The sequence below is a fragment of the Camelus dromedarius genome, chromosome 14 (assembly GCF_036321535.1).
Source record: "Camelus dromedarius isolate mCamDro1 chromosome 14, mCamDro1.pat, whole genome shotgun sequence".
In the NCBI taxonomy this organism is placed as follows: Eukaryota; Metazoa; Chordata; class Mammalia; order Artiodactyla; family Camelidae; genus Camelus; species Camelus dromedarius.
In genome coordinates, this window is record NC_087449.1 from 48,273,276 (window position 1) to 48,298,771 (window position 25,496).

At 42.3% G+C, this 25,496-nt stretch overlaps 1 protein-coding gene across 4 annotated transcripts; it reads left to right on the forward strand.

Annotated features, from left to right (window-relative positions):
* Positions 1–25,377, forward strand: YARS1 (tyrosyl-tRNA synthetase 1). Of its 4 annotated transcripts, none has more exons than XM_064493808.1 (13): positions 1–234; positions 3,083–3,229; positions 3,365–3,540; positions 9,044–9,173; positions 11,390–11,470; positions 15,161–15,253; positions 17,087–17,222; positions 17,697–17,782; positions 20,486–20,621; positions 21,376–21,473; positions 22,341–22,534; positions 23,055–23,196; positions 24,527–25,377. In XM_064493808.1, the coding sequence occupies exons 2-13, from the start codon at positions 3,191–3,193 to the stop codon at positions 24,635–24,637; spliced, it is 1,422 nt and encodes a 473-aa protein (XP_064349878.1). In that variant the 5' UTR covers positions 1–234; positions 3,083–3,190; the 3' UTR covers positions 24,638–25,377. The 4 variants fall into 4 exon arrangements, with proteins under 4 accessions (XP_064349878.1, XP_031320509.1, XP_010974363.1 ...); XM_031464649.2 differs by having other exon boundaries at positions 1–214; positions 3,023–3,229; XM_010976061.3 differs by having other exon boundaries at positions 1–214.
* The last annotated feature ends 119 nt before the right edge of the window (positions 25,378–25,496 follow it).

The window sequence follows — 25,496 nt, forward strand, 5'->3', positions numbered from 1 at the left end:
AGGGTCCAGGCCGAGCAAGCCGAGCGACGAGCTCAGCTGATGCAACCTAACCGGCCCCGCGTGACAGTTCCGGGCAGGCGGCGGCGGCGGCGGCTACGGTGACCGAGGAAGGGGAGGGGGTGCCGTGCTGAGCGAGGGAGTCGAGGGCGACAGAGCCATGGGGGACGCTCTGAGCCCTGAAGAGAAGCTGCACCTTATCACCCGGAACCTGCAGGTCGGACCTCGGGGTTGGAAGTGAGCCACTGGGGACAGGGGCCCAAGGCCCAGTGATCCTGAGCCTCGCTACGGGGTCGTAAGTGTGTGGGGCCGGGGACTCCGCACCGAGGCATCTCTGAGAGATTGTAGTCCTCACTGCCGGTCAGTCAGTACAGGTGCGATTATCTGGATACCACAGAAATCACAGTGGGCTCACCTGTGTGTAGTTACTTGTGTCAAGCCAGGGTTTGAATCCAGGGCTCCCACGCTACCTACCCTATTATGTGCCAGGCGCGGTGCTGGGGGCTGGGGACACGTCAGGGCCATCCCCTCCCGGAGCTTGTCTGGTGGAAATCAAACGTTTAAAATGAGCCATAACCCAAACACTTAATTACAGTCGAAACAAGTGCTGGAAGGTACTTTACGTGGAGATCTTTCTTGAAAGGAGAGGGCTGAGGGGGAGTGTCAGGGAAAGCTGAGGAAGTGACCTCTAAACTGCGCCCAAAAGGATGCAGATCACCTCTTCACTCTACATATGTTCCTGCTGTTTCCAGGAACTGCAGGAGTAGAAGTTAACCGGAATAGTCAGGGGTAAAAACATGTCAGGTAAAAGGAACCCAGATCAAGACCCAGAAGGGAGAAAGAACCCTGAGGTTCAGAGAGAAGGTTACCTTGGCTGGAGTAGAGGAAGCAAAATGAAGATCAAGATTTAATAAGTATTTATATTGCTCATTCCCTTGCCTCTTTCAGGCCTCTATTGTTCTCTTGTTAGAAAGGCCTTTCCTGACCGCTTTATTTAAACAACAAACCCTGCCCCCAGAACTGTCCCATCCCTTGCTCTGCCTTTGTTGTGTCTCCGTGGAACTTATCACCATCTGACATACTATATATTTTATGTGTTTGTTTAGGAGGCAGGGACCAGGTCATGAGGGCTTTGTAGGCTATGTTTAAAACTGGGGGGTATTCTAAGAGCAGTGACACATGGATTGGGCCACAGCTTGTTTTTCTCTTTCTATGAGATACAATTCGCATCCTATAAAATCTACTCTTTTGAAGTGTGCAATTCAGTGGGTTTTGGTTTTGTCATACCATTGTGCAATTATCACCATTATTTAATTCTGGAACATTTTCATCATCAAAAATAACCCATACCCCTTAGCAATCACTGCCCATTCCTCCTTTCACCCCAGCCCTAGGGAAACACTAATCTGCTTCCTGTCTCAAATTTGTGTATTCTGGGTATTTTATATAAATGGAATCATATTATACATGGCCTTTTGTGTCTGGCTTCTTTCACTTGGCATAATTTTTTCGGATTTTATCCATGTTGTTGCACTTATCAGAACTGTGTTCCTTATTATGGCTGAATAATATTCCACTATAAGGATATACCACATTTTGTTTCTCTGTTTGTCAGTTGATGGACATTTGGGGTATTTTCACTCATAACTTGATCTTAACCAGAGATTCTTGCATGCTTGCCCTTAGATCCTTTGTTTCCTAGCCTCTCTCCATAAAACAGTGGTGACTGGGGACAAATGACACACAAAGCTAGGGGCATTGACTTACTCAGGTCTTAAAAGGTAAGTGATAAGACCTTTCCTTGGGTAATGAAAAGTCTCCAAGTGTCCAAATAGTCAGAGGCTCAAAGGATGCAGGATTAGTCTCCAGCTGGCTTGAAACAGAATTCTAACGAGTCCTGCTAATAGGTGATGATTCAGATCAGCAAAACAATTTTTGTCTTTCATGGCTTCCAGCAGCCTCCCCAAACCATTACTTGAAGAAACACTAAAATCTTATCAGCAGCATACTGGCCTATTAGGATTTTTCTAATACTGTCTTAGGGCAAAAGGAAACTACTGAAGTATTTAAATATGTTTGGATTTTAAAGACCTCCCCGGCTTTCTTTTGGGACATGGGACAAGAGTAGATATGGGAGACCTGTTAAGAGGCTATTAACAGTAGTAATCTTAGTGTGATAGAATGGTGGCCAAGACTAGGTGGTGTAGAGGTAGAGAGAAGTAGGAGGAGTTAAGAGCTGTTTCAGAGTAACTTGTGCAACTCAGTGAATGATAGTACCATGTACTTCACTAGGTGTGAAACTATAATTGAAAAAGATGGTTGGGAGTGAGATAGGAAGATGAAAGTATCAGTTTAATTTTGAACATGTCAAGTTTGAATTAACTGGGTTGATAAAAAGTACTTGTTTTATATATGGGTATGAGCAGGAGATTTGGTAGTTACTAGATCATAAGTAGTAACCGAAGCACAGAAGAAGATCAGTTAGGGAGAACAGAGAGTAAGAAGAGAAGAGATAGGACCCCGAAGATTGTTAGTATTTAATGATTAGGAAGGAAAGCAGCTGCAAAGAAATCTTAGTCCCAGCAGCCAGAGAAGTAGGAGGAAAACTAAGATGTAAAATACAGGAGAACAAAAGAGGAGATTGTTTCAGAGGGGAGCAAAGACTAAAACGTATTCATTGAATTTAGCAACAAGGGGGCCATCTTAGCAAGAGCATTTTCAGTGGTGTGCTGCTGTATGGAGTTCAAACTAGAATGGGAAATAAGGAATGGAGACCAAAAGAAGAGACATCTTTCAAGAAGTTGGCCATGAAAGGAGAGTGTGTGATTTAGAGATAGCTGGAGAGGAAGATACGGCTGGGGACATGTTCCATTCCCCTAATGTCAGTGTCATTCCCCTGGAATGGTACTAGCAATAGCACCAGCTTAGGTTGGCTCTCACTCAGCACTGAGAGCCTGGCCGGACCTCCCTGTTTGCTCTGAGCCTGGACCCTCAGTGATACCTGCCTTTGTTTTCCTTGTCACAGGGTAAAGGATGAGCAAGGTGGGGCACCGGCATTAAACCAGCTCTTCTGCTTCCACAACAGGAGGTTCTCGGGGAAGAGAAGCTGAAGGAGATACTGAAGGAGCGGGAACTTAAAGTTTACTGGGGGACAGCAACCACAGGCAAGCCACATGTGGCTTACTTCGTGCCCATGTCTAAGATCGCGGACTTCCTGAAAGCAGGATGTGAGGTAAGAACTAACATTATAAACCAAGCAGTTGCCTTAGGGAAGGGCCAAAAGAGAGACTTTACTAGACTTGTCCCACTTGTTTGGAGGTACTTGGACAAATTCACATTTTGGTGGCCCCTTATCTCGTATGACCAGGTAACGGTTCTGTTTGCGGACCTTCATGCATATCTGGATAACATGAAAGCCCCGTGGGAACTTCTAGAACTCCGAACCAGCTACTATGAGAATGTGATCAAGGCAATGCTGGAGAGCATTGGTGTGCCCCTGGAGAAGCTCAAGTTCATCAAAGGCACTGATTACCAGCTCAGCAAGTAAGTGCTTGATCATCCGCCCACCTCATGGCTAGCTAATTACTGGCCTGGGGAGTCTAGGTATTCAAATCTGGGTTAGAAGCTATTGGTCTCTACCTGTTAAGAACCATTAAAAAATTTATACCCTTTGTCCTTTTAATTCATCCATCAAAAGTCTACTGACTAGTAAATGCGTAGGTATTATCTTATTTGCTGGAAATGTGAGTGTAACCATAGCAAAGTCCTTGGCCATGCAAACCTCAGAGCATATATATGGAAGAGTGGTGAACTGCTCAACCTCCCATTCTCCCTCCAACCTCAGCAAATAATGATAAAAGAAATGTGAAAGAAAAATATCTGAAATATTTCTTACCTCCCCCACAATTTTTACTGCTTCTTATCGTCAGTTTTATTCATATTTGTAATGTTAGCTATATAAAATTTTGTGTCTTAGTCTTTTAACCTACAATTTCCTAAGTAATTCCCCTCTGCTGCCTCAGTTTCCACATTTAAAAAATTTTTTAACCTGACAGATAAGCCATGTATCACCCTAATGATGACTTTTGCATTTAAACCCTTAGAACAACTTTTAAGGTAAACATTGTTTTAGCCTATTTCACAGATAAGGAAATAGATTCAGATCTAACTCTCCCAAGTTTGTGCAGCTAGTAAGCAGAAGTGCCATGATGTGAACCCAGATCTCTCCCTTACAAGTTGATTTCTCTTTTTACTTCATCTAACATAATTTTCTTTCTAACATAATTTTCCTACTTTTAAACATTGAGAGTTTTAAATAAAGTGTATACCTCAGAGATATTGTGGGTTCGGTTCTAGACCACCTCAATAAAGCAAATGTCATAGTAAAGTGAGTCACACAAATATTTTGATTCCCCAGTGTGTATAAAAGTTATGTTTACAGTATACTGTAGTCTGTTAAGTGTACAATAGCATTGTGTCTAAAGAAAAAATGTACATGCCTTAATTTAAGAATACTTTGTTATTAAAAATGCTGATCATCTGAGCCTTCAGCAAGTCATAATCTTTTTGCTGGTGGAGGATCTTGCCTGGATTTTCACAGCTGCCGACTGATCAGGATGGTGGTTGCTGAAGGCTGGGGTGGCCATGGCAGTTTCTTAAAATAAGACAACAACGAAGTTTGCTACATCGATTGACTCTTTCACAAGCGATTTCTCTGCAGCTTGCAATGCCTTTTGATGGCATTTTACCCGCAGTAGAACTTCCTTCAGAACTGGAGTCAGTCATCTCAAACCCTGCCACTGCTTTATCAACTAAGTTTATGTAATATTCTAAATCCTTTGTTGTCATTTCAATAATCTTCACAGCATCTTCACCAGGAGTGGTTTCCATCTAAGAAACCATGATCTTTGCTCATCCATAAGAAGAAACTCTTCATCCACTTAAGTTTTATCATGAGATTGCAGCAGTTCAGGCTCCATTTCTAATTCTAGTTCTCCTGCTATTTCCACCACATGTGCAGTTGCTTCCTGCGCTGAAATGTTGAGCCTCTCAAAGTCATCTGTGAGGGTTGGGAACGATTTCTTCCAGACGCCTATTAATGTCAGTATTTTGACACCTTCTCATGAATCACAAATGTTTTTAATGGCATCTCGAATGGTGAATCCTTTCCAGAAAGTTTTCAATTTACTTTTCCCAGATCCATCAGAGGAATAACTATCTAAGGCAGCTCTAGCCTTACAAAATGTATTTCTTAAATAATGAGACTTGAAAGTCGAAATTACTCTTTGATCCATGGGCTGCAGAGTGGATATTGTGTTAGCAGGCATGAAAACAACATTAATTTCATTGTACATTTCCATCAGAGCTCTTGGGTGACCAGGTGCATTGTCAATGAGCAGTAATGTTTTGAAAAGAATCTTTTTTTCTGAGCAGTAAGTCTCAATAGTGGTTTTAAAATATTCAGTAAACCATGTTATAAGCAGATGTGCTGTCATCCCAGCTTTGTTGTTCCATTTATAGAGCACAGGCAAAGTAGATTTAGCCTAATTCTTTTTTTCCCCCACTTTGTTTTGGGGGGGTGGGAATTAGATTTATTTGTTTGTTTAGTTATTAAAGGAGGTACTGGGGATTGAACCCAGGACCTTGTGCATGCTAAGCACACAGTCTATCACTGAGCTATACCCTCCCCACAATTTAGCATAATTCTCAAGGCCCCTAGAATTTTTGTAGTGGTGAATGAGCACTGGCTTCAACTTAAAGTTACGAGCTGTATTTGCCCATAACGAGAGTTAGCCTGTGCTTGAAGCTTTGAAGCCAGGCATTCTCTCTAGCTATGAAAGTCCCAGATGGCATCTTCTTCCAATAGAAGGCAGTTTCATCTCCACTGAAAATCTGGTGTTTAGTGTAGCCACCTTCATGAATTATCTTAACTAGATCTTCTGGATGACTTGCTGCAGCTTCTACAACAGCACTTGCTTCTTCACCTTGTACTTTTATATTATGGAGACGGCTTCTTTCCTTAAACCTCATGAAATCTGAAGCTAGCAGACCCCTATTGATGATACTATTGCAAAAAATAACAATTTGCTGAAGGCTCAGATGATGGTTAGCTTTTTTTTAGCAATCAAGTATTTTAAATTAATGTATATACTTTTTTTAGACATAATGCTATTGTAAATTTAATAGACTGCAGTACAGTATAAATATAACTTGTACATGCCCTGGGAAACCAAAAAACTCGTGTGACTCACTCTATTGTGATATTTACTTACTTGCGGTTGTCTGGAACTGAACCTACAATATCCCCAAGGTATGCCTGTAACATGAAAGATCACTGATCATAGATTACTATATTATAATAATGTTATAATAATAAATATTATAATAATGAAAAAGTTTGAAATATTGAGATAATTGCCAAAATGTTACACAGACACACGAAATGAACAAATGCGGTTAGAAAAATTGTGCCAATAGACTTGCTCAATGCAAAGTTGCCGTAAATCTTCAATTTGTAGCAAACAGTGTCTGTAAAGTGCAATAAAACGAGGTATGCGTGTACTAAGAAATTCACCTAAAATGCAGCCCAGAGAGATGGACAAAAAAAACTGTAAGTGGTTGAGATGTGGTGAAGGACTTTTGTTTCCAGCAATCTGACAGACTAGATACTCTGACCGAACTTCCTGCTGAAAAGCATTTTTAAAATGCTGGATAAAATATTTTTTAAGCTTCCTAAGTGCCTCAGGTAAATCAACTGATAAATTAGTCAAGAATACTCAGTGGCCAGAAACGAAGTGAAAGTAGGAATACAAAGAAATTTGTATTTCAGTTGATCGAAGATGTCTTTAAAAACACTGCTAATTAATCTATAACATGCCTTTATTTAAAAGAGCCGTCTAGATTTCAGAGACGCTAAGTGTTTTTTTTAAAATGTGTCCTAGAATCTGTAAAATATGATAAATAGAACACTGAAGACTGCATGTACCATGAGGGCCTCATTGAATTGTGTGTGGTTGAACTTCGGTTTTTGTGGCCTCACAGCTCACAATGGGGAAGAAAAAAAAGAAAGAAAGAAAAAGGTAAAAACTAGAATACTAGGCCAGGAGGTCTAATATTTGAGTAATAAGTGTTCCAGAAAAGAGAACAAAGTACTGGGGAAGGAATCATCAATGAAATACTAATGTAAGGACAACTAAAGGACATGAGTTTCCAGATTGAAAGGGTCCACTGAGTGCCTAATACAATGAATGAAAATAAACCCACGTTAAAGTGCATTCTCTTGGAAGTTCAAAGCACTAGGGACAAAAAGAAAGTATTATCCATACTTCCAAAGGAACAAAAGAAGTCATATACAAAATGTCAGGAATTGGAATGGTTTTGCATTTCTCCAAAGGAACATTGAAAGCCAAAAAACGAAGCAAAGCCTTTAAAATTCTGAAGGAAAAGAATTTCCAGCCTAAAAACCTTTATCCACCCAAACTACCATTCGAGTATAGAAGTAAACTACCTGAAAATATCTATCAAAAAAAATTATTTTCATGTTTTTCTTGGCCATCTGTGTTTCCTCTTCTATCAATCAAGTGTCTATGCAAGTGTTTTGGCCCATTTTTTAACTTTTTTTTTTTTTTAGGAGTTCCTAAAGTGTTCTGGATACCAAGTCTTATGTCATTAATATAGCATGGGGAAAGAGGATTAACCACTGGAACAGAATAGAAAGTTCAGAAATAGATCCTCACAGATAATGGAAGCTTGATTTATGACAGAGCTGGCATTGCAGGTCAGCAGAGAAAGAATAAACTTTTTAAGAAAAAGTAATGCAAAGACAGTTGGTTATCCATATAGGGAAAAAAATGATCTCTTTATGCAAGTGGATTAAAGATTTAATTGTAAAGGCCAAACTATAAAACATTTAAAAGCCAATATATAAGACAGTCTTATGATCGCAGGTCAGGGAAAATTAAACAAGATACACCAAAAGCACAAATCACAGGAAAAGATTGATGAATTCAACTTTGTTAAAATTAAGACCTTCAGTACATTGAAAGTAAGATAAAGTAAAAAGACAAGCCACCAACTGGGTGAAGATATTTATAACATGTATAACTGGCAAAGAGATAATGCCCAGTATTATATGTCAAAAACTACAAAAGCAATTGTCAAAAAAATGAATCAGTCCAGTAGGAAAAACTTAAATAGGCATTTCACAGAAGAAACCAAATGACTAGTTCACTTATGGAAAAATGCCTACCCTCCTTGGTTATTATTTTTTTAAATGTAGATTAAACTGCAGTAAGAAACCACTCATGCTTGCCAAATTGGCAAAATTTAAAATAATAACAATATTAAGTAATAAAACTGATTTTAAAAACCCGCTTTGGAAAATAGTTTGATGTTACGTTGAACTGAAGTTCAAGGTGCAAATCTCCTATGATCAGAAATTCTACTCCTGAGCATATATAAAGGAACTTGCACATGTATACCAGGATGCACATGTAAGAATATTTATAACACATTGTTTAGAGATACAACATAGTATAAAACTAGAAAGAAACACAGAAGTTCAGGCTCGTGGTTACTCTGGAGAAGGAGGAAGTGGGATAGGGTCATGGAGGGTTACATGGGAGCATCAGAAGTAATTAGGTCCCTTTTCTTAAACTGAGTGGTGGCTACTCTATTCTTAATATTGCTCTTTATTCCTTACATGTGTTTACGTTTTAAAAAAAAACCGAAAGATATAAAAGATACATTGAGAAATTCTGCTGTTTATTTAATAGGCATTCCAGAAGAGAATGGAGGGGAATGGCACAGAAGCTGTATTTCAAGAGATAAGCGAAGAAAAAGATTAATTAAAGCCATCTTAAGAAAGGAAAAATAAAAATAAAGTAGTATTTTGAATGAGAGGGTGGACCACTCACATGTTAGAAACTACCAGGCAGTGTTCTCTTTGAAAGTCTTAAGACTGGGAGAGTGAAGTAATAACGCGCTTTAGGATTAGACTGAGGCCTGAGCCCAGCCTTACAGCTGTCCGCTCTTGTTTCCCCCTCAGAGAGTACACACTAGATGTGTATCGCCTCTCCTCCGTGGTCACACAGCACGACGCCAAGAAGGCTGGAGCTGAGGTGGTAAAGCAGGTGGAGCACCCGCTGCTGAGTGGCCTGCTGTACCCGGGGCTGCAGGTAACGTAGGAGGGATGGAGTTGCCCAGTGACCTCTTCTGCACTGTTTCTCACTACTGGTCGCAAACCTGTCTCTCAGCCCCAGTTAGACTGACGTACTGGCTGCTCCTTCATCATGCTGTCGGCCTGCCTTCCTGTCTTCCTTCCCCGCACCCCTCTCCCCAGACTCCCTGGACCACTGTTTGACTTCTTCAGCTGTAAGTCTTCGCCTACCTGTCTGTCCTTTAAAACACTGCTAGGGGGATGGTATAGCTCAGTGGTAGAGCGTTTGCTTAGCATGAACAAGGTCCTGGGTTCAATCCCCACCACCTCTATTTTAAAATAAATAATTTTAATTATTTAATAAATTTAATAAATAAATAAATCTAATTACTACCCCCCGCCCAAAAAATTTTCTTTAAAAACACTGCTCATCTGACACATCTTCTTCATGTTAATCGTAATCCCTTAATTGAAGAACGTTAATTTCAGAGTGATGGGTAAAAGTCAATTTTAGGCATGATCCTATTTTCCATTAAGCAAAACAAACACATCGTACTTCTTGTGTGTGTGTATTTGTATGAGCATGGAGAGAGTGTGGAAAAATTCAAACCAAGCTGTTAATACTGGTTATTAGCTCAGGGAAGGTAGGATAAAAAATGTCAATAGACCTAGTTTTTCCTTTGTATATTTCTTGAATGATGTAAGAAAATCAAGCCTGCCCTTGGTCAGACATTCTAGGTCTGCACTGCCCACTATGGTAGCCCCTAGTCATAGTCCTATGTGGCTGTTGAAAGTAATCATTAAAATTTTTAATTCTTCCGTCTCATTGGCTGTGTTTCAAGTTGCTCACAAGCCACGTGTGGCCAGTGGCTAACCTGTCAGACAGCAGAGATAGAAAATATCTTCATCCTCACAGAAACTTCTATTGGACAGTGCTGTTCTAGATTCTAACTGCTTATTCACCTTTTTCTTCCCCTCTAGCCAATCGGGCACTGAATTTTATCAATTCTACTTCTTAAAAATCTGTTAAATTCATTTTTTTAAAGAGTAACTTATTTATTTAGGTTTTTGGGGGGAGGGGTATAATTAGGTTCATTTATTTATTTAATTTTAGGGGTAGTGCTGGGGATTGAACCCAGGACCTTGTGCATGCTAAGCATGCGCTCTACTGCTTGAGCTATACCCTCCCCCCATTCTTGCTCTACATCCCCACTAACTTGGTTCATCATTATTTCTCACCTGTACTCTCACCGCAGCCTCCTAGCTGTTCTCTTTGTCTTCAGCCCATAGGCCACCACTCCACACTCTACCCTCTTACTAGTGTAATTTTTCTGCCATGTGGGTCATGTTTCTTCCTTCCCTTCTTCAAATTATTCACTAGCCAGGATGATGCTAGGTATTCTCACATGCCATTCAGGGTCCTCACCAACTTTTCTAACCTTATCACGCACCATCTCCCACATCCCTTGAGGTTTGTGCTTTTGCAGAATGAATCACTTATAATTTCCTTAAACACTTAACACTTCTGTGCCTTCTTACATTCTGTTTCCTCTGCATGGTGAAAAACATCTATATATATCTATATATTCTTCAAAACCAAGCTCAGCCCATAATCTGATTCTCGGAAGCCTTCACTGCCACCTGTCTGACCAGATAGAAATAACCATTTCTTTCTTCATGTTAGCATCTTCCTTAAGTGAGCGTGTAAGTTAGCCCTTGGCACCCTGTATTGAAATGCCCTGGTTACGGGTCTCTCTCTTCAACTGGGTGATTGACTCCTTGAAGAATCTGGGTCTGTTTCATCTCTGCATCCACAGGGCTGGCACTAGGCCTGGCATGTAGTGAGTGATAATCAGTTAGTATCAATGATAGTTCAGTCTTTCCTGTTTTTCCTGCCATCTCATAGCACTTGTTTCTTGTGCCAGTTATCTGACACTTGTCACAGGCTGCCTTGTTCACTGGGTACCTTTGGCATGACTATAGTATTTCTTTCCCTCCTTCCCTCTGGATTCTGAGCTTCCTGAGGGTGGAGACGCTGCTTATTTTACCCCGTGACATCCATGTGGAGGACTGTTCCTTGCAGGCACTCAGCAAATGTGTATCTGGCTCTTGAGGCTGAATGCTGCTTATTTGCTTCCTTCTGAAAAATCTAATGGTTTTCAAAAGTATCTGATTTCTCAGATGCATACAGAGGAAATACAGTAGGAGTTTATGTTCATGTGTTTCTTTCCACAGGCCTTGGATGAAGAGTATTTGAAAGTAGATGCTCAATTTGGAGGCGTTGATCAGAGAAAGATTTTCACCTTTGCAGAGAAGGTTAGTGTTCTCTTTCCTCTCTTTTTCTCTTTTGAGCCTCAGGGGTATGCGTTAAAGTCTCTCAAATGTGCTGGTCCCAGCAATCATATTGTGTGGTAGGTATTTTTCTCTTTGTTTTGCAAATGAGAAAACTGAGGATAAAGAGAATAAGAAGGTTGTCACCGTTAATGACTAAGCAGGAATTAGCACTGAGATCTGTCTGACTCAAAAGCCTGGGCTCTTGCTGCCACTAGGAAGCTGCCCCCAGACCTGTATTTGCTTCTTTCCTAACAGCTCAGTTTCCAGGGAAAGGAACCACCAGTCAGAACCATTGTTCTTTCCCAGAGCATGTGGTCCATATTGCTCTGGATCTTCCATAACCACTCGTCTCTGAGATGAGGCTTAACAGGTTTAAAAGGAGGAAATCACAAACCCATGCTTGTTCTTCTCTGGGGAAGAACTCAAGTAAGTTGAAAAGGGCTATTGAGAAGTGGTTGGTATTTTTGAAGGCTTCTCAAAACCTCATATTGGCAAGAGTGTGGAAAAAACACTGCTGGTGGAAATGTAAATTCCTAGGGGGTGATTTGACGACTCTGAAATATTTCTACCCTTTGCCCTAATAATTATACAAATGTGTCCTCAAGGAATAATTTTAAAAGTACAACTTGAATTATGTATAAAAGTATTTATCATGTTATCAATTTAAAGCAAATCTAGAAATTATCTTATATCCAGTGGCAAAGGATTGGTTAAATCCATGGTGATAAATTCTCAGAATGGAATATTATATAATATTTTTAAATGGTTGTTAGATATATTTAATGAATGGGGAAATGTTTACAAAGCAAGGGTTTTTTTTAATTACTTAAGTATTTCTCATTTTTCCATTTTATCTCCTCTATTAATTTTTTAATTGAGCCTTCTTTTATTATTCTAACAGAGATATGGCCTATGGCCAGTTTTTATATGACTCAAAAGCTCTAAGAATGGTTTTCATATTTTTTAAGGGCTTTGAAACAAATGAAGAATGTGCAATAGAGATCACATGTGGCCCACAAAGCCTACAGTATTTATTACATGACCCTTTCAAGAAAGTTTTGCCCAGCCCTGCACTAGAGATTACAACATCTATCTCTGTAATTTAGTAAAGTTTGTTAGATATTTTTACCACTTCCCAAAGATGCAAGAACGTACAACAGATTTACCCCACTTAATACCCTCTTGCCCTTTGTGCTATAGTAATATATTTTACTTTTACGTATATTTTAAATCCCAAAGACTTGACTATAATTGTTTTTTAAACAGTCAATTTTCATGTATATTTACCCTTTCTGATGCTCTTTACTCCTTCCTGCTGTTCTGTGCCTCTGTGCTTCCATTTGGGATCATTTTCCTTCAGCCAAAAGACCCTCTTGTATTTTGGGATTACATTGCAGGTCTCATGGTAATGAGTCCTTTCAGCTCTTTTGTCCGAGAACTTTCTTTTGCTTTTGCTGGCTATAAAATTCTAGGTTTGCAGTTATTTTTCTTTTGCACTTTAAGGAGTTGTCCTGTTGTCTCTGGCTTTTATAGTTTCCATCGAAAAGTCACCTGTAAGTATCATTTGTTTCTCCTTGGCAGATAATATATCTTTTCTCTGGCTGCTTTTTTTTTTTTTTTTTTTTAAACAGAGGTGCCAGGAATTGAACCCAGGACCTCCCATGTGCTAAGCACGCGCTCTACCACTGAGCTATACCCTCCCCTTCTCTGGCTGCTTTTAAGGTTTTCTCTGTCTTTGATTTTCAGCAATTTGACTACAGTGTTTTTATTTATCCTGCTTGGATTTTGCTGAGCTTCTTAAGTCTGTGGGTCAATGTTTTCATCAAATTTGGTAAATTTTCCTCTTTAACTGTCCCCTTATTTCCTTTAAATATTTCTTCTGCCCTCCTAGAGATGATCATATTGAGTGAAGTAAGTCAGAGAGAGAAAGACAAATATGATGTCACTTATATATAGAATTGAAAAAAAAATGATACAAATTCTATTTACAAACCAAAAACAGACTCATGGACATAGAAAACAAATTGGTTACCAAAGGGGAAAGGACAGGGAGGGATAAATTAGGGGTTGGAGATTAACAGACACACATTACTATATACAAAATAGATAAACAAAACAATAAGGACCTACTGCATAGCATAGGGAACTATATTCAATTTCTTATAATAACATATAATGGAAAAGAATCTGAAAAGAAAAAATATACACGTATGTATATGTATAACTGAATCACTTTGCTGTACACCTGAAACTAACATTGTAAATCAACTACACTTCAATTTAAAAAAAAATTTTTTTAAAGAATGAAAAGGAAAAAAAATATCTTCTGTCCTTTCTCTCTCTCCTCTCCTGAGATGCTAATTTTACATAGATGAGACCTCTTGATCACGTCCCATGTGTCTCAGGGCCTGTTCTGTTCTTTTCCTTCCTTTGTTCCCTTTGTGCTTTAGTTTGGATATTATCTATTGACTTTTCTTCATGTTCATTCATCGTATCTTCTGTTAAAGCCACCCAGCATCACGCTGTGCCATTTTAGAACTTCCATTTGATTCTTTCTTATAGTTTCTAATTCTCTTTTACAGTTCTCCATCTTTTCTCCCTTTTGTCCGTCTTTTCCTCTATTTCCTTTAGTGCACCAATCGTTACTATTTTGACATCCCGATCTGCTTATTCCAATATCTGGATTATTTCTGTGTCTGCTTTTACTTACTGTTTTCTCCGAACTATCAGTCACTTTTTTTCTACTTCCCATTTCTAGTACTTTTTTATTGTGTCAGAGACATTGTAGATATGCTGTAGACACTCTGGATTATGCTTACAGAGTGCTATGTCTTCTGTAGGCTGTTAAATTACTGACTTATCACCTTGATCCTGTCAGGGGTTGGTTTTGGACTTTGTTAGAACAGGTCTATTTCAGTATGCCTTAATTCCTATGATGTGGACCTTGTTCTCAGGATGTGGCCTTTCTAGGATCTCAAACTGAAATCTCAGGATGCTCACAAAGCCCTCTCTGCTTTGATTGGACCTAAATTTCAACCTCTGTCTCCCCAGCACTGTGCAGCCTCTCAAACCTCTGCTCAGGTCTCCAGCCTCCCAGAGCTTGTTTTCTGCTGGGCTTCCTGGTGTCTCTCTGAATGCACACACAGCTGTGAGTCAGTCAAGCACTCAATGGAGAATGTTGACTTAGATTTTTAGAGGGGGCTCCCTTCTCTCTAGAACCCTTCTCAAATCCTGGCCTTCTGGCAGCCCTGAACTCCAGTCTCTGTCTCCTCTGCTTAGTCAGACTGCTGCTCTCTGCTTGGTCACTTTTTCTCAGTACTCAGTTTGAAAAAAATGCCATCAGGGAGCAAGCTAGGGTGGTGTGGGGTCACTCAACTTCCCTTCTCTCAAGATTTGTAGCCCTACACTGTACTTCCATCTTTTAGAATTGTTTATGGTGGTTGGGTGAATCCAGTAACCTCACGATGTAATACTAATAAAAAAAAAGAAACAGTAGGAGAAAAAAGCTTTGTTTATATTATGATTACCATTGAAAAGTTATATATTCAGTGGAGAAAAGATTGGAAGGAATATATCAAACTATTCGGTGGCTGGCTAAATTAGATGAGATTGGGGCACCGAGGAGGATTTACACTAATACCTGTTTTTTTGTGTTTCTTTCTAACCCCTCAGTACCTCCCTGCACTTGGCTACTCAAAACGGGTCCATCTGATGAATCCTATGGTTCCAGGACTAACTGGCAGCAAAATGAGCTCTTCAGAAGAGGTAGGTTGCCAACTCTGACTTGAGTTGGGAAATCTTTAGCGAGAGATGAAGAAATTGAAGACTAGAAAGAACAGTAACTTGGCTAACTAGAATTCTCAAATATTTGAGCCATAAGGAATCTTAAGTTACCCAGTTAATTCCAGTGGTTCTTGAATATTGAAGGACCCAGGAAGCAGTCCTGATAGAAAGCAATCAATTTTAATAGTTTTACTGCTACTGGTAAAAAACACAAGCAAAAGTAATGTCTTCACCCATAGAACTGTGATAAAATTCAACCTTGTTAGTGAGAAGGCTGTGGTTGCATTTCGCCAGTTAGCATCTTGATGGTTAGGGTGATGTTTCCTCTGCTCGAGGAAAGTACACTTCTATTTTGATCACTAAGAGCACAGAATAAAGGAATTAGTGGAACCCAAAGATGTAAAAAATGTTAAATGCTGGGTTCCCATACATGGCTGATCTTCAGAATCACCTGGGGAACTTTTAAAAGAGAGAGAGAGTTGATTAGACCCTGTCCTTAGAGATGCTGGTAACATGGCTCTGGGAAACAACTCAGGAATCTGTATTTTTTTTTCAAATCCTCGTAGTTGATTCTGTTTGGATTCTTTTTTGGGCGCTCATTGAGCTCTCTTAAGTCTGATTTCTAGATCTTTGACCAGAAACTGGTAAATATAAGCATAGAAACTTTTTAAAGGAATAAACTCATTCCTTTTTCTTTCATTAAAATGCTCCACGTGTCAGTTGCTTCTCTGATAAGGTGTTATCACTCATCCTATTTGGTAACATTCACCGTATCTTCATCCTGGAAACCAGTGCTAGCAGCAGTTCCCAGACGTGGCTGCATCAGCATCACTTTTTAAAATACAAATGCCTGGCCCAACCCCAGGAAATTCTGATGCATTAGGTTTGGGTGGAGCCCAGTAATTTATGTTTTTTTAAAGCACCCCAGGTGATTCACACCCGTCACATGTGGACCAGAGCTTGGTAACCACTGAACACAAAAATGAGCGTGAGCTCAGTCACTCTAAACTAAGAAACAAAGCCTATTACCCTAAAAAGGAAAAATGGCTCTAAATAATACATACTACCTGGTGTTGGTGTTTGTTGTGGAATAGGTATCCTCACATGTTGCTGGTGGCAGTGTCACTGCCTGTATGCCTGTTAGAAGACCGTTTGGGGCCTAGCAATTTTTGATAGCTTAAAGAAATAATCCTAGAGAAGGCAAAGGAAGCTCTGCAAAGATGTTCATCATAGCATTGTGTATAATTTGTAAAAATCAGCTCCCATAATCTAACAGTTTAGAAATTGCTAAATGAATTATGGTGTCACTAATAATTGGGAATATAAAATAGCATGAAAATTACATGTGAAGACTGCGTAGCCACTCAGAAGTACTTATGATATAGTCTCAAGTGAAAACATAAAGGGCATTTATTCTCCAGCTACAAATTTGTAACAATTCCATATGTTGCAATAAGGCCTGGGAAGAACAGAAAAAAAATTTTTCTTTTTTTAATTAAAAAAAATATTTTATTGTACAAATTTAATGCCTTTTCCATCTTATTTTCCCCCTTAACGGAGGCATTGGGGATTGAACCCAGGACCTTGTGCATGCCAAGCATGTGCTCTACCCCTGAGCTATAACCCCCACCCCCCAAAATTAAAATATTTTTATTTGTTGGGTGGCAGTATTGTGAGTGGTTCCTCACTGATTAATTCTGCTTTTGTTAAAGTTAATGTTTAAATCTTTGTTCAAAAAAATTAAAACACACAGATTAGTTGAGCACGTTCTCATTTTCAACCACAAGAGGTCCTCTTTTCCTCTTTGGCTTCTAGGAGTCCAAGATTGATCTCCTTGATCGGAAAGAGGATGTGAAGAAAAAACTGAAGAAGGCCTTCTGTGAGCCAGGGAACGTGGAGAACAATGGCGTTCTGTCCTTCATCAAGCACGTCCTCTTCCCCCTAAAGTCTGGTGAGGCACTCTCCATTTTCTCCTTGGAGGCCAGGCTGAAATACCAAAACCAGTGCCATGATCATACTTGTGGTTTGTCACAGAGACTTCCTCCAGGGGGTGGCTTCCCTGATTTCTCCGCTCTGATTTCTCATAACGTGTGATTGAAGTGGAGATAACGTTGAGCTGTCTGTGTGTTTGTTACCAGGTTAGGTTCTAAGTTGGGTGTCAGCATGGGTGGTAGATATGAAGGGGGCAGGCAGGCATTGTCAGACCAGGGGAATCCAAAAGGGATGTAAGACACAGTCCTTCCCTTTGAGCTTGGATGCTAGCTGGGTGTACAACATTGCCACTCATCCAACTTAAAAACAATAAAGTGCCGTGTGATGAAGTTCAGAATATGTGGCAGAAACTACAAATACCCACACATTTGGGCCAGGGAGGCTGACTTGCCATTATCAGTGAGTTTGTTGGCATGGATCCTTTTTCTTACAGAGTTTGTGATCCTTCGAGATGAAAAATGGGGTGGAAACAAAACCTACACAGCTTACTTGGACCTGGAAAAGGACTTTGCTGATGAGGTAATACCAGAGGAGTAATCCCCACTGTGCTCATACTGACACACCTCTCTGTGGTGGCCTAACCAGGTTTCTGGTTCTGTGCCACAGGGCTCTGTCATGATGCTCTCGAGGCTACAGATTTTGTTAAATTTTGTTAGATGAGAGTTCACGTGGTCCACGGATTGGATTAGCAAATGGCATAAAGCTAATATACTAGTGTCTTCATCATTTTGGAAAGGACTTAACCTGGAACAAAGGACAAAACCCAGCAAGCTGAAGCATTTCAGGGACAGATGCAAAATCAAGGTTCAGAAAAGAGATATAACTATAAAAGGACCAAATAGAGGATAATATTCATTTCGACAAACAGTTTAATGAAAGATTTACTAGGTGCCCATGTGTTAGGCACCGTGCTAGGGGCTGGCATTACAAAGAGGATGCCATCCTCATGAAGCTCGTAGTCCAGAAGGAGAGGCAGACATGTAAACAAACATCATTTACTCCTTACTGTACAGTAAAGATGTATACATGGTCCAGAAGTAGAGCAGGAGGAAGTGACTAACTGGCTGTCTGGGAAAGCTTTGTGGAGGGGACAACATCCAGACTCTGTTTCACTTGAGGAAGAGGTAGGTGTTCACAAGGAAATCTGTGAGGGAATACGTTGTGCACAAACGTGGTAAGGTGGAACAGCATGATACATAAGGAATCAAGTGGTTTGGTCTGACTGGTGTCTACAAGGTGAGGCGGGGCACCATGGGACAGGTAGGCAGGGCCAGGTCATAAAGGGAAAGAGTACTGACAGTATATGTGGGGAATAAAATGGGGGGTCTTGACTGACTCTGAATCTGGGCTGAATCAGCAATGTGACAGGGCTGTCAGAAATGGCAACGAGGTCTTGGCCTAAGTCATCAGAAATGTAGAGTCCAGAACCAGAGAGCTGATTGTCCGCTCAGTTCTCCATTGTTCCAAGTGCCTTCAGGGCTGTGCGTTCAGCCCTGGACTTCAGTTTTATGAGGTTAATTTGACAGTCTGGGGTGTGTTGGTGGGGAAAGGAAAGATGCCATGAGAGGAAGCAGATTGCAAACCATGTTACAAAAGCACAGTTGAAAGAACCAGGCATGTTTAGCTGGGAAGCCAGGTTGTGTTCAGCTGTCCTTAAATGCACAGAGGGCTCTCCTGGGAGAGGAGTTGGGTTTCTTCCTGTGGCACCAGAGGGCTAAACCAGGACCACAGGTGGGGACCACCAGGAGGTTGATTTAGGCTTGAAGAACTTTCCAATGACTGCAGTGTGGTGATGGACAGGGCTGTCTTACCTGCCCTTGTGTCCCTGTCACTGAGGTGTTCGGGCAGAGGCCAGAGGATAGAGGCAATGTTGTGTGAGGGTCTGAGCGTCAAATCCAAGGAAAGGACTCAGTGACCTCTGAGGTCTGAGGGCCCTTAGGCCCATATTTTGGATATTTGACAGCCATTCTCTGAAAGCCTTCCATCTGCAGTCTGAGGCAGGCCACAGAACCCACACTCCATTCCTCAGCCCTGTGAACAGTCCTTGGTGGGAATGATAAGAAGGCATAGAAGAAATGCTCTGGAGAAAGAGCCTGAGCAGCGTTCAGCAGCAGCACCTCCTGTGACGGTGGACGGGTTCTGTCCGCACTGACACAGCCGCCACTGGCCACGTGTGGCTGTTGAACCTCATAGCGTAACCAGCACAACTGAGGAACTGAACTTTAATTTACGTTTAGATATCCACACTGAGGCTTGTGGCTACCATATTGGACAGGACAGGTCTAACATTTTACTGTTTTTAAAAATGAAACAAAATGACTATAACTCAATAAAAAAAGTTAAAAAAAAAAAAGAAAGAAACATTCCCTGGGGTTTTGTACGTGGCAGAGCAGCTCCCTTGCTGCTGCAATCTATTAAGTCAATCAGTTTACAAGGGTCTGTTAAAAATTTTAATTAAACATTCCCAAGGAAATGAAGGAGTAGCACCAGAAACAAAAATGTGGGCATTGTTTTATTACAGGCATTCATGCCCAAGGGATACCCCCTCAGAATATCTAGAAGTTCCTTTCAGGCCAGCTTTGGGGTGGAAAAGCACTAGTCACCGGACACGAGAGGGAAAATGGACTTACTGGACTCCTACCATGTACTGGCACTACTCACCATGTTCACCCACATTATGTGATTTAATCCTCATTCCGGCTCTAGGAGACATGGGTGGTGTTATTTTCATTTTTTAAGTGAAGAATCCACAGCTCAGAGGGGTGAAGTGCGTGGTTCGGGGTCGCCCAGCTGGCTGGGACGCTGACCCCGGGCAGTCTAGCTGCAGAGCCCTTGTTCTGTCTTCTTGCCCATCAGCTCTCCCTCAGGCTGTCTCCCACCTCTGGGTTGCCCCTGTGAACGCCCCTCTGCCTGTGGACAGCACTGGTTTATGCCACTACTCTGAGCATAAATGGAGGGACTAGAAGAGTTTGACTAATAAATGCATTCAGCCTCTAAAACCCCTCAAGTTAGTATGGAATTCAGGATCCAAAGCCCTGGGTCTCAGACAAGTTAGATACCATAGAGCTTTCTCTGCTCTACCAGCTTCACAAGGTTGTCCAGAGGATCAAGTAAGACTCTACCAGGAAAACACCCTACATCCTATACGTGCATTATTCTTAGATTCAGGTGTCCCGTGGGCCTTTCAAGTCCCTTGTCTCACCTGGCCTTGTACCCTTGCAGGTTGTACACCCTGGAGACCTAAAGAATTCTGTGGAAGTCGCCCTGAACAAGTTGCTGGATCCCATCCGGGAGAAGTTTAATAACCCTGCACTAAAGAAACTGTCCAGCGCTGCCTACCCAGACCCCTCGAAGCAGAGTAAGGCCAGCTGGGGAGGGGAAGGGCCAGGGAGGGGTTGACATCATCAGGGTAGACAGCCTGTCAGTGGGCCTCAGAAAAGGCTCTGTCTTCAGCTGAGGCCCAAGAAACCAAGGGGTCTACAGTGCAGGAATGTCATGCCCTGTTGACTCCTGGAATGGAACTCCAGTCTTCTTGATTTTGGTTTGGTCGGTACTATGAAGTGATTATATCCTGCTCTAACAACACTGCTGAGCGCTGGCCTGAGCCATGTCCCTGATCCTGTCACAAAATGCACCCTTTCAGTTAAGGAGACCAGTTCAGTTAGACCAAGAGGGTCACGCAGCTGCTCGGACGGGGACTGCCCAGCTTCTTAGGGAAGCTCAGCTCTAGATTCGCCCAGTTACCTTCCGCATGCTCCTGACTGGTTCTTAGTTGGCCATCCCTGTATCCATGATGCTGAGGTGTTAACGTTGATGGTTTTGTGTGGCTCTCCCAGAAAAGACTCAGTACATACAAGCGGAATGCAGGAATGGCAGCATAGCTCCTGCCGGCCCCTCCCCTCCTCCAGCTCAAGACGCGAGGGAGAGAGGTGAAATCTGGCCTGTTGCTCCTCAAAGGCTGCCGGCTCTGTTTTAAAGGATGTGTAATTCAGTGGGTAGATTCTGGGGATTCTGCACTAAGTCCTACTAGTATCCTCATTTGGTGGGATCAGCAGCTGACCTGTCATGGGAAGGAGGAGAGTTCTGAGCACTTGGATTCTTCTCATTCCCAGAGTCCATTGCCAAAGGCCCTCCCAAGAATTCAGAACCAGAGGAGGTCATCCCATCCCGGCTGGATATCCGTGTGGGGAAAATCATCAGTGTGGACAAGGTATTCATTTTTCACCACATCCTAGAGAGGCAGACAGAGGTCAGGTTTGTCTGTTTCCATCTGGAGGAAACCTAGCCCAGGATGGGAAGTAACATCCCTGAGGTCATATTGCAAGTCAGAACTCGGGCATCTAATTTCAGGCGTCAGGCTTTTTTTCCCTTTGCTGTCTCTGGACCTAATGCAACCAAACAGAGCCAGGAACTCAGAGTTGGGAGAGGATGTTAGTCAGGGGGAACTTGTTTATCTCTCCAATCCAGTCTGATAGACTCACCTGGTCTCTCCCAGCTTGTCTGGACTAGCTGCAGGCCTTATCTTGAATCAGCCCCTTGGTCCTTCCTTCTCCCTGCCCCAGAAAATGGTGAAGGGAGAAGGCCTTCCTTTTTCCCAGAGACAGAAGATTATGCAACCAGTGGCCTGGGACCATTGGTGTGGGTTTCTTTCTCCCAGTATTGATTTGCTTTTCTCCATATAGACCACCCACCAGACTACTTTGAAATAGCTGCTCATGCTCTTGTTTCAGGTAGTTAAGCCAGCAGCTGTCCTCCCCAATCCTCCAGTCCCCCCAGGATTGAGTTTGACCTAAGGCAGCACATTACCTAATGATAGCCACACAGGCAGTTCAGGCCATTGTCTCTGCTAGAGATTCCTTCTGCCTCTAACACAAGTAATTAGGCTCCTGTTACTCAGATCTGCCTCTTCAGGGCCCCTCCTCATGTCTGCTGTCTGGGACCTGGAGAGTTAACTTCTGAGGGTTCCTCCTGAGCCTCTGTGGGGCATAGGAGTCCCCTTTCTGGAGTCAGAGGGTTCACCAGCCCCATGATCCATTCCATTATGAGACTCTCCAGGACTGACATCTCTTGCTGGCAGCACCCAGATGCTGACAGCCTGTACGTGGAGAAGATTGATGTCGGGGAAGCTGAGCCACGGACGGTAGTGAGCAGCCTGGTGCAGTTTGTGCCCCAGGAGGAACTGCACGACAGGCTGGTGGTGGTGTTGTGCAATCTGAAGCCCCAGAAGATGAGAGGAGTCGAGTCCCAAGGCATGCTCCTGTGTGCTTCTCTGTGAGTGAGGGCTTGGGCAGGGCACAGGACCTGGGGAAGCCAAGAAGAGCGGGGAGTTAGCCCATGGCCACTCCACAGGCCAGGTGGGGGCCATGGGAACACTACCTGAAAGATGAGGCATGGAGGAAGTATTTGTTGTGCAAGTACCATGGAGGAAGCACTTTATTAAAAACAGAAATTGATGAGTTAAAGCTGTGTGCATACTCACATCTCACTACTAGTAAGAGGTGGAGCCAGGATTCAAGGCCAGTTCTGATTGGCTGTTAGGTCATACTTCCTCCCCTAAAAGCCCAGATTTTGGAATCTCTTCTGACATAGGATTTCAGTTTAGTCCCAGTTAACCCAGTGCTGGTGATATCCAAAGACGTAGTACAGCAGTGAGAGACTGCTGGGGCTCTGGCACTGGGAGTGCCCTAAATCCCATGGGGGCCCGGAGGTAAAGGCTCCAATGCTTTGGCCTCCACAGCAGCTGGAGGCCATCCATAGCCTCACTCTTTTCTTGTCCTGTGTGTCTTCCCAGAGAAGGGGTGAGCCGCCAGGTTGAGCCTCTGGACCCTCCTGCAGGCTCTGCTCCCGGGGAGCGAGTGTTCGTGGAGGGCTATGAGAAGGGTCAACCAGATGAAGAGCTTAAGCCCAAGAAGAAAGTCTTTGAGAAGTTACAGGTAAAAAGCTGCACTTTTTCCCTCTTACCCAGGCCACCTGGACTGTGTCCCCAGACTGTTCTTACTGAATCTGCCCTTTTCCCAGCCAGGCCTTCCTGCATCAAAGCCCCTCTCTTCTTCATTCCAGACCTTTCTGAATGAGGCACCTAAGGAGCTTGAGGGCCCTCACACATACTGAGCACTGACAGATGATGTGAGGCACTGTGTGAAGGACTTGAGGTTTCCTCATTAGATCTTCAGTCTGTGATAGATTATCCCCATTTTACCTCGCAGGATACCTGCGAAGGCCACCCAGGGTCACCAGAAGTGATGAGGCCTGGCTCAGAGCCCTCCCAGGGTCCCTCCTGCCCACTCATTCTCTCTGCCCTGAGGGGCACTGACTTGCATGACCTGCCTCGAATTCATTCATTCATTCAGCAAACATGGAATCCCTAACATAAATGTCCGGCACTGTCCTAGGTGCTCCAGCTACATCAATGAATAAGGCAGCAGAGATTCACTGTCCTTGTGGAATCACCACTACATGTGTGACTTTTTCTAGTTAATACCTTGTTTCCTCATTTAGACAAAGTGTTTCTGGGGGGGCATTTAGAGTGGTGTCTACCTCTCTCCATCCTCCTGCAAATGGCAAATGGCTCTGTCTATTCCCTCTCCTAGTTTTCCACGCTGGTTTTTTGATTCCCTAATTTTTTTCTATAAAAATAAGTTTTGTTATATTTCTATAAAGATAGTTTTATAGCTATAAAAATAAGCTATAAAATAAATTTTCATGGTAGAAATGTCTAAAATGTAGGGGAAAACAAAATAAAATATCCATAGTCCTGCCACCTAGTGATACTGAAAAATGTCATTAGTGATTATTTCCTTCTGGGCTTTTTCTATGCATAGTGATAATATATTTACAGTTTAAGTCATACAATATATTTAGTCTGCTTTTTTAAAAATTTAACTTTATGCCTCAAAAATTTCCCCATCTTCTTAAATATTGAAAGGGTGGATCTTATAATACAGTATTGTATCATGACTATCAAATTTAACCAAAACCTGATTAGACATTGGGGTTGTTCTCCATTTTTCACTATTAGAATGCTACAATGGATGTCCTGGTACCTAGTTCTTTGTACTTATTTCTGATTATTTTCTTAAACTAAATCCCTAAAATGAACTTACCTTAGGCAAAAGAGAGGAATACCTTGACATGAAAGCTTTTCACAAACTGCTCTTAGAGAAATTGAGTCACTTTACTCTATTAGTAGTACCAGAGAGTCTTTGTTTTCTTGCCGTCTTGCCATCATCACTATAATCACTTTTTTTGGTTTATCTTGTCCAGACTGACTTTAAAATTTCTGAGGATTGCATCGCACAGTGGAAGCAAACCAACTTCATGACCAAGCTGGGGTCCATCTCCTGTAAATCGCTGAAAGGGGGGAACATCAGCTAGCCCGCCCAGCATCTTCCTCCTGTCTCTCATCCTGAGTCATCTGCTGTCTCCTTAATTTGCTCCGTCCATCACCCGTTTACCCATCTCTCAGGACACTGAAGCAGGAGTTTGGTACAGGACCTCAGTAAGGGGCAGCTCAGCCTCCCCAGAATCCAGGATCATCCTGTCTGGCCACAGTGAGAGGCTGGCCTCCCAGGCAGTGATGAGGGCCAGGCAACACAGGGAGCTCAGCTCTGCCTTCTTTCCCTGGCAGCTGACTTGAGAAATCTGGTTTCAATATAACAACTCAGAAAAAGTTTATGCCACAATCCTTCTAATTGGAAAAATATTGGTTCCCCGTTTTCCTAGAGTTATCCCAGCAGTGGTGCCTCTGGCTGGGATCTCGTGCCTGAACTGGGCTAATTACAGCCTCTCCCCAACAGGAAACTGTGGGATTTGAAAAGGAAAGGGAAGGGAAAACAGAGAACCTAGTGGTCTACCAAGTGGTTGGCAGCTTTCCCCAGTGCCTGCCAACCCTGAGGCTTGGGGAGGAGGTGGGGAGTGGGGCAGGATCTGCCCCAGGGCTCCTGGAATTTTCCTTGATCCTGCTAGGTGGGGACACTGCCTAAGGCAGCTTTGTGTTAACATCAGAAGTAGGGTGGATGGCACAGCCTGGTTCTTCAGAGAGGGTGGAGTAATTCTCCATAAGGCATCTCAAGCATCACTGTTGTAAATTCAAATAAAATGTCTGAATAAGGGTGTCTCGATGGGACCTGTCTGTGAGCTGGACCATCTCAGGAGAGAAGAATAGTGTATAGCAGCTTCTGGGCCCCTCACCCAGCCTAGGGTTGCTTGGATCTTGGACTTTTGACCCTGAAAT

Excerpts from the sequence above, each read along its gene's own strand:
- YARS1 (XM_010976061.3), top strand. The coding sequence starts at position 158 with ATGGGGGACGCTCTGAGCCCTGAAGAGAAGCTGCACCTTATCACCCGG. Across the intron at positions 3,230-3,364 it reads TCCTGAAAGCAGGATGTGAG|GTAACGGTTCTGTTTGCGGA; the intron begins GTAAGAACTAAC and ends TCGTATGACCAG. Across the intron at positions 21,474-22,340 it reads AAATCATCAGTGTGGACAAG|CACCCAGATGCTGACAGCCT; the intron begins GTATTCATTTTT and ends TCTTGCTGGCAG.